Below are 14,250 nucleotides of genomic sequence, written 5' to 3'. Positions count from 1 at the left end.
CACGCTCCCACTGCCACCTCCCACCAGCCAGCCACATATACACACACATTCTCACTCCACGCAAGTTACGTTCATAACGAAAATAGTGGGTTTCTCTCACCCGATGTCAGAGGCATCCTTCAATGTCTGTACATAGAGATATACCTTCTTATAGCTGCAGAACTGACTGCATCTTAGGAAGGAGGGTTATCACCTCAGATTCTTTTATTATATGTAACGGTTATATATCGACATATACATATGTATTTGATTACATATATATGGTACACATGTAAGGATTCTAGATGTCCATCCTTTATTCTAGAAAACTAAAAATAATGAGCTGTTTCTTATCTGAATTAAGGGTTTCTCTTTATAAAAGGCTCAAAAATTAAAATCTTTTTAAAGGAGGACAGCAGCAAGAAACATCCTTAGAACCAAAGAACTGTGGAATAAACAAGTAGAAACTGCACCACAGTCCCATTCTGAGGCCAAAATTATATTTGGTTGATAGCACAGAATATGTGCTGAGACAATGTGTAATGTTACAGCTATTACTAGGCTATCTTGTTTCTTGTGGATCAAAAAGGGGCTGGCCAGTGTCAGGTTATTCCAGACCACAAATCAGGGGCCTATCAATCAACCTTAAATTCGTATACTACCAGTAAGGAGAGGACTAGGAATAGTCCTTCCGGTTCCGGGAAGCACTTTGCAGGATCCCAATCATTTGGAATGGTGCCCAGAGGCCTTCTAGTGAAGACTTACAAACCTGGAAGAGGAGATTATCACTGGTAGTGAACTACAGGGGGAAAAAAATGGCATAAAGAAATGAGTCAGGCTCTCTCCCTGTCTCATACACACTCACACAAGCTGTGTGGAATGTTTGATCTAAAGGCCAAATTTCTTCAGAATTGAATGTGATTGGAAGTTCACATGGTTGCTCTATACTAGCTAAAGCTAATGGCCACATAACCAAAAAAAGATACGAATTAATTTTTTTTAGAAAATAACACAATTTATTACTATTTTAAAACAAGTTTCACAAAATAACATTCAGAAACTCAACATTTCTAAATAAGTTAACACAATAAGTTTAGTCATAAAGTCATGCTACAAAATTCCTGCATATAAAAGATTATTATCAAAGTATTAATAGATGTTAAAATGTTCTTTAGAATGGAGTTGGTTCTAGAAGCCCAAGATTCTGGAATGATGCTCGTTATCATGACTGACACCCTGGGAGAAGCAGCTAGCTGTATGTATATTCTCTACCACCAGTCTTTTGATGGGATTGATCCCTCCAGGCAATAGCACCTCAGAGGCAGGTATCCTGCAGATCAAAGAAGCAAAGAACTTCCCACCCTTGTCACATTAGCCACAGCTTAATTTAACCAACATCTAAATTAACTGTTAAAATCTAGACGTGGGAAAGATAACTAACGCACAAAGTTTCTATTCTGAGAAAGAGAATTCTACATGACACATTCCCCAGAGGGATGACTGTCAATGTAGCAGACATGGAAGATGACAACAAGGAGGGAAATAGGGAAATCCAGACTCTGATTATGTCAACAGACAACTATTGCTCAGGTTGGCTTAGAACGAGCAAGGATAAGTCTGATTCTCTAATATCCACATGCAGGCTAGGTATTTACCTATCTGCCCTTTGGGAGTCCTGTCTACCAACATCCAGTTCATAATTTTAAAGTGCAAATCTATGGCAAAATAGTTTACTCTCCCCTATCCCCTTGTTAAATTTGCTAGATCATAATTTGGTTGGCTGGTTCCCCTCTAATCTGCCCAATATGGGAAGTAACTAGAATCCAGTTATGACTTCTCCAAGTGGCAAGTGAAAATGTTTCTTAGGTTAGAAAAAAGTAAGACTCAGTCTCATTTTGACTTTCAGTTTTCTTCCTTTGCAGTCAGTTATAAAAAGGTAGCAACAGAGATTTCGATGTGGGATTTCTAAAAGTTCAGTGATTTTTTTAAGACATACTCTATTTTTTTTATTGCACCTATTTTATGGTTTTATGAAAAAACCAAAACCAAAACCAAAACCTCATGCTAGAGTGAGGATAAAGGAATATGGTCAAGTTAGCTGTGTCAGAAGCACCAACTCTGCTACACTGAAACTTGTTTTATACTTAATTATTCACAGACATATTAAGCAGCCTAAATAAAGAAAACATGTGCCGAAGGGATTAATTTCAGTTAAAAGATAACTTTCAGTTCAGCAGTTAGTTTTCTCCCTTTACCAACAATTACAATGTAAGGTCCTCACAAACTGACAAACTGCAGTTAAAGAGACACTACTCGTGATCAATACTTTGACACTCCCCACCCCCCAACACACCAATTTTTAAAAGTTAATGATTAAGTCCAACCTTCCTAGACCCTACACTTTTTCCATTAGTCCTAAGAAAAACCTAGGTGGAAGATTCTTGGTCACAGAGATAACTACCTTCAACTCCACTTACACATCACCAATTCTGAGAATAAGTCAACAGTTAAGATTCATTTTTTATTCCTCCTTACTCTACTTCAGACCACTGGTAAAAGAAGAATCTATTCAAGTCAAAATTCTTTTTCCACACAAGAACCACATTTAAGTGTCTAATAACCATACCAAGTAATACCAAGTTAATGACCAATTATCATGACATTCTTCTGATCACATCCAAAATTGGTGTCTACACCAGCTAACTTTCACATATGATTACCAAATTTTTCCAAATTTTATACAATATTTTTCTGTATTTAATGACTGCTACAGTCTGGAAAATCTATGCATTAGTGGACAATGAACAAACATTTAAAGAATGATCCATTTTCTAAAAGTACACTCAAAATGTTCAAAGATAAAGCAAAATCTATCATAAAGTTGAATTCTGTTACAGTAAGAGAGAGGTAGGTTAACAATCACTGTCCTAAGATAAGCAGGAATACTAAGAAAGAAAAGTTGAGACCCTGCTGAAAAACGTAAGTTGAACCTTCCAGCCCTGAGTTTCTAATGTTATATGACAATTATTAAAATGAGCATTACAAAAAAGCAAATCACCAATGACCATTTTCCTTCCATCCATAATTATTAAATACATCACCTTCTCTCATACAACAACTCAGGAGGCATATATGGCTAGAGTGAAAATAAATGCACCTGGACAAAAGGAATGTTAGTATAAAGCACTGGTTCTTAACCAGGGACGAATCTGTTCCTACCCCACTGCCAGAGGGGACAGATGGTAATGTCTGAAGACATTTTTGGTTGTCAGAACGAAACTGGGGATTCTACTGGTATCTAGTGAGTAGAAGCCAGAGATAGTGCTAAACATCCTACAATACACAGGATGACATTATCCAACCCAAAATGGTAATAGTGCCAACACTGAGAAACTCTGGTCTAAAGGAACAAACTCCTATGAACACAGAACACAAAAACCTTTCAAGGCTTGACCAGGTAATACAGCCATAAACTTACAGTTAGGGAACACAGAAAAGTTGAATTCCTTTGCAGACTAAAATCAAGTTACCTGTGGAAAATTAAAATACTGGATGGATTCCAGAGCTCTACCATCATTACAAGAATAGAAAAAAATTAGATGAGCCACTAAAATGGCATAATGCTTTAAACCAAGAGCACAGAGAGAATCCATCCCAATCTCTGAGAACTATCAGTGATTTAAAAATATTAAGAAACAAGGAGAAGCAGAGAAAATGTTTCTATATTATAGAATTCAGAAAACCAAATGCCAACACCATAAGCCATTTTAAGATTCAATATGAAGTTATTCATTCCCTATTATATTCACTTCCAGAGTAACTTTTAGAAAATATATCCATACATAGCAAAATGGCTTCAAGCTTTCCTACTGGATGACATGCAAACTACAAGTGAAGAAGATCATCTTCCCTCCTAGTTTTGAAGATTTAAACATCACCAAGGGGAATACTCATTGCCTACAGTTCACAAAAGAAATACCCAAAGGCTTTGAATGTGTAAGCCAGAGTAAAGATTTCTTCCTATCAGATTATAAGGAAGAACTAAAAGGATGCAAAGAGTGTTGGACTAATTTTTCCTCTTGCTGTTTGTATTCAGAATTGATTGTCAAAGCAGTGGTCCCTTTAGATCAGAGTGACTCAGAGAAATCACGTAATTCCTACTTAAATGATAGCTGAAAATTTCTGAAGCCCAGGACTATTTATGCAATCACTTAAAACAAACCAAAATGACACTCCCCTCTTTGACTGGTTTTACACAAGTAAATGGGGAAATAAGAATCAGTCTCTGGTTGAGGGACTTTAGGCACAATTTGGCAGAGCGCCTCTAACTTCTTTTCTGAAATCCGTCAGTGATTCAGTCATGGCCTACTATGGACTTCATCATCTTATGGTTACTGACTACTATATCTTGTACTTTCCAAAAAGATTTTTTCTTCTTATATGATAAATTCTAAGCTCTGTCTCCAACTATTGCTTTGCAATTTTAAGGTTAAATCACCTACCATCCTTCATAGAGAAGGCAATCCTTAAAAATATTGCCATTTGCCTGCAATCCCATAATGAAATATCTCTTCTCTTTTCCCTCCACAATCACTTACATAATTCATTTTAAGAGCTGTTTAACTCAGAAACATTCTAAAAATATATTTCGAAATTCTAAATTTAACCTATTGAAAGGTATCAGATGCAGTCTTTAGGTTCTATATCCTTATTTATAGCAATCATTTCTCCCAACGTGAGGGTCAAAAGAACAAAGTTATTAGGGAAAATTTTGACATATATGAATGGCCAACATTTAGGCTAGTAATTCAAACATAACTACTGTTTACATACATTTCCTTATATAACATATAAGGGACTATAAACCAAAAAGTGTGCCTAAAATCAGGTCCACATGAGTAACATGACCACAGTACCAGTTAAAGGAATGATCATGGCAGTCGTTTCAACCACTGACCCGGATCACAGAATGGCTGACTGTGCACAGTGACTCAAGTGGCCAGGCATGTAAACACAACCTAAATTCCAGTTGACATTGCACACATTTTTGGAAAAACAACTAAATATAACATGGGCTATAAGGCCCCCAAGATATTAATTTTTCCTTTTTTCACCACAGCTTTTCCAACTGGACTTTGGGAGCCTTGGTTCTAGGGCTGCTCTGCATTTCTTCTAAGAGGAACTCTTCCTGTCACTGTGCTGCCTTTTGAACCAAAGGCGTCACATATTTGTGCTTCTGAATCATAAGGACATGGACCTTCAGGAAAGATAGTCTACAGACTCAAAGGTTAAGTATATATATTTAAATGCCTGGTCTAAAAAAAAAAAAAAAAAACAACTTAAATTGAATAAAGAACCGTATTTGTTATTCTTTTTTGTTAAAAATGACTAGTCTATAAAAAGCTTCAGTAGATGGGGCCACGAAGTACACAACTGGGACTAAAGCCAAAAACTGAAAATCTGAATTTCTAAAAAAAGTACTAGAATATATGAAGTTGGTGTTACTGTTACTATTTGGGGGGAGAAACACTAAATAGGTTTAAAAAAAGATAGGAATGAGAGATTTGTTTTTTCTTAATAATCTTTTGCCCCACACAGAATCTTTAAAATAGACAATTATACAAAACTTATCTATTGTTCTTATGACATTTAAATAAGTTAACATGAGGCGGAAAACATGGTGTTAGTTATCTTCTTCCTCGTCCTCTTTAATTACTGGGGTACCTAAAATGAAAAAGAAAATTATTTCTGGTCATTCTAAACAGATTTTTTAAATTCTAGATGAAAATATTGTTCTGTTAACCAGAGACGCTATGAATACTAGGAAGTGTGCCATAATAAAAACAATCTCAAAAAATCATCTCTTTGATTTCAAATTATCCAAAAAGCTTCTCAGGAAACTTCTCAAATGGATTAATATAAGTATTTGCGAATATTTAGCTCCCCAAATGCAGAGTTGCAAATAAAAGTGCCTACAGGTGGCAGGCAGAAAAATAAAGCTCTATATGCACACTAAAAACTGTGTATGTTAAACACAGAGAAATACTCTTCATTTCTCACAATAAAATATGCAATCCCAGTGTTGCCAGAAATCTGAATTTTTATTTTACTCTCCCAAATATTAAACAATGGGAATAAACCTGAAAAAATAAAAATAAAAAGAACCAAAGCACAGAAAACAAAACACATCTGCAGGCTATCACTGGGCCAAGAGCCACACATTTCTGAGCACTGGCATTTGAAGCCTGCCCACAATTTGACTCCAGTCCCATGTTCAGTCTTTTTTTTTTTTTTTTTAATTTTTTTTTTAACATTTATTTATTTTTGAGACAGAGAGAGACAGAGCATGAACAGGGGAGGGTCAGAGAGAGGGAGACACAGAATCTGAAACAGGCTCCAGGCTCCGAGCTGTCAGCACAGAGCCCGACGCGGGGCTCGAACTCACAGACCGCGAGATCATGACCTGAGCCGAAGTCGGCCGCTCAACCAACTGAGCCACCCAGGCGCCCCCCATGTTCAGTCTTAACTCTTCAGCCAGTCACCTTCTGCACCAGCTAAACTGATCAGTTCATGGTCTACCAAACTCATCTTGCACACTCTTATCTCTGGATCCTTGGTCAAGGGTTCCTCCATTTTGGAATGCCCCCTACCAACTCTCCTTCCATCTAAATCCCACCCTTAATTAAAAACCAACTCCAGGGGCACCTGGGTGGCTCAGTTGCCTGAATGTCCAACTTCAGCTCAGACGATGATCTCACGGTTTGTGGTTTCGAGCCCCACGGGGGGCACCGTGTTGACAGTTCAGAGCCTGAAGCCTGTTTTGGATTCTGTGTCTCCCTCTCTCTGCCCCTCCCCTGCTCGCACTCTGTCTCTCTCTGTGTCTCAACAATAAATAAATGTTAAAAAAAATTTTTTTTAAAAAGAACCAACTCCAGTGCCTCTTCCTCTGTGATCCTTGCAAAATGAACATTTATGTTCTTTACAGTAGTGACTAGAGTTTCACCTCTCTGTACTCTGCACAGCATCTTTTCACAGGGGGAGAGTGCGTAACATACAAAGTACACAAATTATGTAAGTGTACAGATTGATAAATATGTACAAAATGAACACATCTGGTAACCAGCACCCAGATTAGGTAGAGAACATTATTAGAAACCCCCCCAAACTTCCTCAAGCCCCCTTCCAGTCACTATCCCCCCACAAAAGGTATATTCTATCCTAATGTCTAACATCATAGGGTATTTGCCTGTTTTTGAAATTGATATGAATGGGATGGTGTAACATGCACTCTGTGTTTGGCTTCTTTTGCTCAACATTATGTTTGCGAGACTCATCTATTTGTGTGAAATTTGTAGTTCATTCATTCTCATTGCTGTTTAATATTACATTGTATGAATATGTCATAATTTATTCTATTGTTGATGGGCATTTGGGTTGTTTCCAATTTATAGCTATTAAAATAGCGCTGCTATGAACATTCTCATACCTATCTTTGGGTTAACAGATATATCCTTTTATTTGGGGTCTGTAGCTAGGAGAAAAAGTGCTGGGTCATAATGGATATGTATGTAGACCTTTTACAGATAATGCCAGTTTTCCAAAGTGGTCATACCAAGTTACATTACTACCTGGCAGGGTCTGAGAGTTCTAGTTGCTCCACATCCCACCAATATTTGGTATTGTCTTTTTCATGTTAGCTTTTTTTTTTTAAGTAGGCTTCATGCCTAGCCACAAAGCCTAATGCAGGACCTGCACTCATGACCCTGAGATTAAGACCTGAGCTGAGACCAAGAGTCGGATGCTTCACCAACTGAGCCACCCTGGCATCCCCATTTTAGCTTTTTAAGATTCCCCAGTTTTGCTTATAAGCAACAGAAAAGAAGCAAAAGTAGGCAAGTTAGCAGCTGTAGCCATCTCTGTCCTGGTATCCTAACTAGCAGGATGGTTCTTTTGGGGCTGTTCAGATTGGTCTGAAGTCAATGCTTGGTCCAAAAGGCTATAATGTGGCTTGGTCTATTCAGGGTCTACGTAAGGGGTCCATGTTTAAGGGAAGGGTTTTACTTCCTGTGTGCAATGCTGAAAGAAATAAGACAAATGACTTCAAATGGTTCTACAATCGAACCAAAAGTGAACATAGAAAAGCTGAAGTCCAAGACTCTAATGTTCCTACCCACTTTTTTCTATTTTATTTTTTAATTGTGAAATATTCATTCATACAAATACAGTGTAAATAATTTAAGGAGTAACAAAGCCAATGATTCTATACCTACTACCAATTTAGGAAAGAGAGCATTACCAGTATTTTAGAAACCTGTTTGCCTCTTCCCAATTATTCCTATACCTCTCCATAAGAGATAATCTGCTGTCATTTTACCCCTAAATATGCATCCAGGAAAAAAAAAAAGAACATTCTGCATGATTCCATTGATACAAAACTCTAGAAAATTCAAACTAATCTATAGAGACAGAAAGCAACCACTAATTACCTTGGGAGGGATGATGGCAAGGAGCAGGAGGGAAGGATTACAAAGAGGCACAAGGATACTTTTTGGGGTGATGCATATGTTCATTATCTTTTTCTCCCCAGCTTTACTGAGATATGACTGAGATAGCATTGTGCAAGTTTAAGGTATAAACATGATGATTTGATATACATCTATATTATGAAATGATTACCACAATGTTAATTAATACATCGATCACTTCACATATTTACGTGTGTGTGTGTGTGTGTGTGTGTGTGTGTGTGGTGAGAACTTTTAAGATCTACTCTCTTAGCAACTTTCAAGTTACTATTAAGACAGTATTGTTAACTACAGTCACCATCATTTGTTCACTATCTTAATTGTGGTGATGGTTTCAGAGGTGTCTATGTATATCAAAACATATCAAATAATTATCACTTTAAATATGTGCAATTAATTGTGTGTCAATTATACTTCAAGCAAGCTATTTTTTGGTGTAGGAAAGTAGATAGTTAAGAGCTTTTTACATCAATAATTCTCAACTGAAGGACAGGTGAGCACATACCTAGGGAGGCAATTGGAATCACCTATGAAACTTGTTCAAACTACAGAGACCTCTTCACTTTCTCCCTAGAGATTCTAATTTCTTTTTTTTTATGTTTTATTTATTTTTGAGAGCAAGAGAGACAGAGCACGAGTGGGGGAGGGGCAGAGAGAGGGGGAGACACAGAATCCAAAACAGGCTCCAGGCTCTGAGCTGTCAGCACAGAGTCCGACACCGGGCTCGAACTCACAGACCGTGAGATCATGACCTGAGCCAAAGCCAGACGCTTAACCGACTGAACCACCCAGGCTCCCCTCTCCCCAGAGATTCTAAACCATCCCTCCATAGGGGTGCAGTCCCATTTAAGAACAACCACTGCAGTAAGCTGGGGTGGATAAAAGAATTGTGTACTGAGACTTTGAAAGAGTTGGTAAGAGAGAGATGGAGAGACAAAGAATAGGAAGGATAGAATGACAAGGCAGCAGGGGTGGTGAAGAGAGAAGAGAAGGTTTGAGGGACAAGGAAGCCTAAACCACAGACAACTAAGCCTTTTGTTTTGGATGTGAATATCAGTATGAGTATGGTGATGAAGAAAGTAGAGCAAATATGTGTGTGGTAAGTGATGATGACAATGATAATGATCATGTAGCTGGATATTACTTATTTGTTTCTTCTAAATATTTTCTTTCCCTTCTTCAGTCAGGTAGCCTAGTCAGCTCTATGGATCACTGCTTCAGGGGCAATGTGGAAAGCAGAAAAAGACCATCAGACTTATTAGCTTTTGTCTTTGAAAAGCCTAAGAAGATCACTGAGAAGACAATTTGTGAGCAGATGCAGAATGATGTGGAAAAGAAGGAGGGGGATAGGGATTCTCCTCAGATTAGAAAGGTTATTTCTCTGGGTTGGCAGAAAAGAGAGAAATCTGTAGGTACTGGAACATTTGGGATCCTAGTCTGGCTTCCTGATAGCACCATTAGGAGGAGGTAAGATCCCGAGAAGTCTGGGACTATTATCATTTCTAGTTTTTAGATACAAAAGAACAAGGTTTGGTGACATTCATTAACTAGCACAATGACAAAAGGCTACTAAGTGGTAGAATTGGAACTTGAACCTAGTCAGGGATATCTACTGACATTGACACCTATCTTAAATATTGGTTAACTAAAATTAGGTGTGGGGGGAGGGTATAGAGAGAAAATGACAATTTTGATGCAGCTGTGAAAAAGCAACTGCTTACCATTTATGTGTAATTATTCTGCAAAATAATACCCTTGTGACTTGAGAAAAGCCTGGCTTTCTTAAAAGTTTTTGGTCTAGAGATGATCTTACACCAGTCTAAGTATCCCAGGAGTTTTTCATCTCACCCTGGCCCAAACTCAGACTATAAAATTTCCTATGGAATGAAATGGCTTTGGAGATGAGAGACAACCTATCTTTTTTTTCAGTTGTGCTCCTTTTCATAATTCCACATCACAAATTCAATTCTTATGCTTAGAAATCATTGCCCCAAGCTGGCTCAGGGTCACTCACCATCCAGCTTTTTCAGTTTGGGAACTCTCTTGGTTGCTTCTTCAATCCAGTTCCCCTCCGCAGAATGTTTCTCTTCCAAGGGATTGCCTACAAACACCAGGTCTTCCAGGCACGGCAGTTCGGCCAGCTTCACAAATTCAGCTATCAGTACAAAGAATACATTCCATATGAAAGTGGCAAGTTTTCCTGTTATGATTTTTGGGATTGAGGGGTTGAACTCCAGTACCAGTAGCCCTCAGTTTGTGACTATTCAGAACAATTTATTTAAGATTTTGAAAGAAGTAATAAGGCAAGCTATCCCATATGAAGTCCTTCTCTGAAGACAATATGGAAAGGGAGGGAAAAAGAAGACATACTTCCTCAACCTTTATGCTAGGCTACAGGTAGGATAACAAAAGGAAATGAGGTTCAGAATCACAAAGAACAAACTCTCCAGTGATAGGGCTTCTCTATGCTGTACAGTATGGGTTAAGCCAAACTGCTGTTGTCTCTACCCATTCCCTCATCTGTGAATTTTTTTTTTTTAATTAAATAGACTTCACACCCAACATGGGGCTTGAACTCATGAGCCTGAGATCAAGGATCACATGCTCTACTGACTGAACCAGGCAGACACACCTAATCTTTGAATTCCTAATGAATTCACACCTCTAGTGAAGAACTCATTACAAAGTTCTATAGTTATTAGCTTATAAACTACTCTTTTCCACTAAGTTGTGAATTCCTTGAAAACAGAGACAGTATCTTATTCAATTATGTATGTTAAGAGCCTGGCATAGTTCATAACACTTAATAGGACTTTAGTAAATGCTGAATGAATAATATATTATAAAAAAGCAAAGTAATATAAATGGCAAATACACCTTCCACGCAAGATTATTAAATTAAACCTGATTCCTTTCAGCCTTTGGACAATAATTTAAATTTTTTTCATGATGAATAATAAGACCAGGATCTATTCAGTTATAATCATTCTAAGTAAATATTTAAATGTAAATTTCAAGCATTTAGCATAAATACAGGAACTCCTATAGCTATTTCCCTGTGTGCTTAGGAAGAAATGTCCCCATTTTGCATCTCATTCTGTTTATTTTCTACAACAGGAGGTAGAAGGTTAACAAAGAGCCAGCTTCGGCTTACCCCAGTCTTTCACCAGGTTATTAGACATGTAGAGAATCTTTAATTTCTTCATTACGTGGATCCCTTTCAACTTCTCAATAAAATTGTAGGAGATCCACAGTTCTTCTAATGTGTCCCCTACTGCTTCCTGAAAAAGAAAGCAATTTGGTTTATAAGCTTATTTTTAAACTTTTCCTTCTGTCCCCTTTCCTTATAAAAACAATGGCCTTCGAGAGAACCGAAACCCACCTGTTTACGGGCAGGAGCGCTGCAGGTTGTGTGGGAGTTTTTTCTCATAAAGAAAGGCAAATAGAACATTTTCTTCCTCTCTTCAAACTGATCTGAACTAAAATAGCTACTGAAATTACCAAAAGGGGAAACAATAGCACTATTTTATCACTTTTATTGAATGGCATAGATTTCAAATTATGTCTCTATACATTATATGGTTTGATCCTTATAACATTAAAGATAGGTAAAGCAGGTAATTTGATTTCTATTATAGAGAGATTAAAGGCATTTTCTAAGATCACAATGCTATCAAGTAATAGAGCTAAGTCTAAATTTCAGGGGTTTTGTTTCAATATTTATTATGGAAACTTTCAAACATAACAAGTTGAAAGAGTATTACAATGACTATCTATATATGTTCTACTAGATTCTACCATTAACATTTTACTATCCTTTTCCTATCACATATCTGTCCATCTATCCATCTGCTATCTATCAAGTCCTCTTATTTTTTTGATGTATAAAACTCAGTTTAAAACTCATAGTCTTGAGGTGCCTGGGTGGCTTAGTCAGTTAAGCATCTGACTCTTAATTTCGGCTCAGGTCATGATCTCAGGGTTCATGAAACTGAGCCCCAAAGTCGGGCTGACAGTGACAGCATGGAGACTACTTGGGATTTCTCTCCCCGCTCTATCTGCCCCTCCTCCACTCCCGCTTGCATTAGCAAGCTCTCTCTCTCAGAAATAAACATGAAAAAAAAAACACCCATAGTTTTTCCATTACAGTATAAAGATTGTATCATATTGGCTCTTAAATGCTGGATATGATCAATGGTGGTACAAAGATTCTTCCTTCTTTTGTAGACATAAGACATAATGAAATGATTATTTCTTTTTTTAAAAAACAAAAGAATGCTAGGCAGGATCAATTAGATGCTCAATCCCCTCTTAGTCTAAAGAATTTACCTATATCCACATGGTAACATCTAGAATGTGGGGCCTAGGTCTATGTGCTGGTAACTGTCCTTTCAAAGACCATAGAGAGAATAAGTGTACCGGGACAAAGAACCTTAATACAGTTTCCATACTGGTGGAACCAGGGGAAGCTGAGAAGGGAGTGGCCTGAATTAGTCTGTGTGTCACTCCAACTCCCACAATTCATCATAGTTTCAACTTTCTGAATAAAAGAAACAATTTCAAAGTAAAAAAAAAAAAAACAAACCTTTTATATCAGTCCATTCTAGCACTCATGTATCAGAACTTAGTGACTTTATCAAACCCTCTCATCTACTATTCTGATATCTTCTCCCAAAGGATCTAATTAATATGTCCTATATAGCTTTCAGAAGAGGGGAATCAGGCATCAGATAATTTAAACTTTATTACATACATTTTAACTCACTGCATCTCCATCCATTTCATGTGTCAAATTTAGAAAGTGTGAGGTAGCAGGGAAAATACTGATTAAACATGGATTAGAAGATTTAGACTCAATTCTGGGTCTGCCGCTTAGTGTTGTTTTACATGTATATATGGGGCTCTTGGTCAATTTCACATAACCAATTTCACCAATTCTCCAAATAGCCAATTTGCTGAATTTACTCTTTCACTGATTTACTGAAAAACTGTTTAACTACTTACAAATTATAGCAATTTGGTTTAGATAGGATAGGATAAGATAAAACAGGATAGAAATTCCTTTAGATAGGATAACTTTTGAAGATGTCTGTGATGTTTTATTCATTCATCTGAGTACTAATTTAGTTTTAGTTTCATTTTTAGCCATTTGGATGTAGCTGTTTTGCCATTGCCAAATTGCAGTGCATTTGGGGACTTTCTTCACTTGGCAATATGACTTTGTGGAATGAGAATTTCTTATGTATACTAACTTACAAATGTACACATTTTGGATGTCCAGAGCATAGTTCTTTCAATACATTTCAATCTCTTCCACGGTCTTTTGTACTTCCCTAAATGTAAGGATTCCCTAACCACTTTAATTAGATTACTATTTTTATGTGTTGTTCTAATCACTTGAGAAGTGATTAGTGTCTAAAATATGAGGGGCACCTGGGTGGCTCAGTCGGTTAAGTGTCCAATTTCGGCTGAGGGCATAATCTCACAGTTCGTGAGTTCAAGTCCCACTCGGGCTCTGCACTGACAGTGCAGAGCCTGCTTGGGATTCTCTCTCTCTCTCTCTCTCTCTCTCTCTCTCTCTCTCTCTCTCTCTCTCAAAATAAATAAATAAATTAAAAAAGAAATGAAACTGATTCTACCAAGATGGACCAACAAATCCAAAGCTGGGATGAAACAGCTGCAGTAAAATTAACACTAAATAAAACCTTAAAGAAAACATTTAAAGGTGTTGAAACCATTCGAAGCA

At 37.3% G+C, this 14,250-nt stretch overlaps 1 protein-coding gene across 1 annotated transcript in view; it reads right to left on the bottom strand.

The window, feature by feature from the left end:
- Positions 1-1,988: 1,988 nt before the first annotated feature.
- The window catches only part of DNAL1 (dynein axonemal light chain 1), a 47,344-nt gene continuing 35,082 nt past the window's right edge, over positions 1,989-14,250 (bottom strand). The window contains exons 6-8 of the mRNA XM_003987810.6: positions 11,659-11,785; positions 10,519-10,659; positions 1,989-5,703 (exon numbers count right to left, since the gene is read on the bottom strand). Coding sequence (XP_003987859.1) covers positions 5,663-5,703; positions 10,519-10,659; positions 11,659-11,785 — 309 coding nt within the window. The 3' untranslated portion in view covers positions 1,989-5,662. The remainder of the gene's footprint in view (positions 5,704-10,518; positions 10,660-11,658; positions 11,786-14,250) is intronic.

The sequence above is a fragment of the Felis catus genome, chromosome B3 (assembly GCF_018350175.1).
Source record: "Felis catus isolate Fca126 chromosome B3, F.catus_Fca126_mat1.0, whole genome shotgun sequence".
In the NCBI taxonomy this organism is placed as follows: Eukaryota; Metazoa; Chordata; class Mammalia; order Carnivora; family Felidae; genus Felis; species Felis catus.
This window is presented reverse-complemented; position numbering and strand designations above follow the sequence as displayed.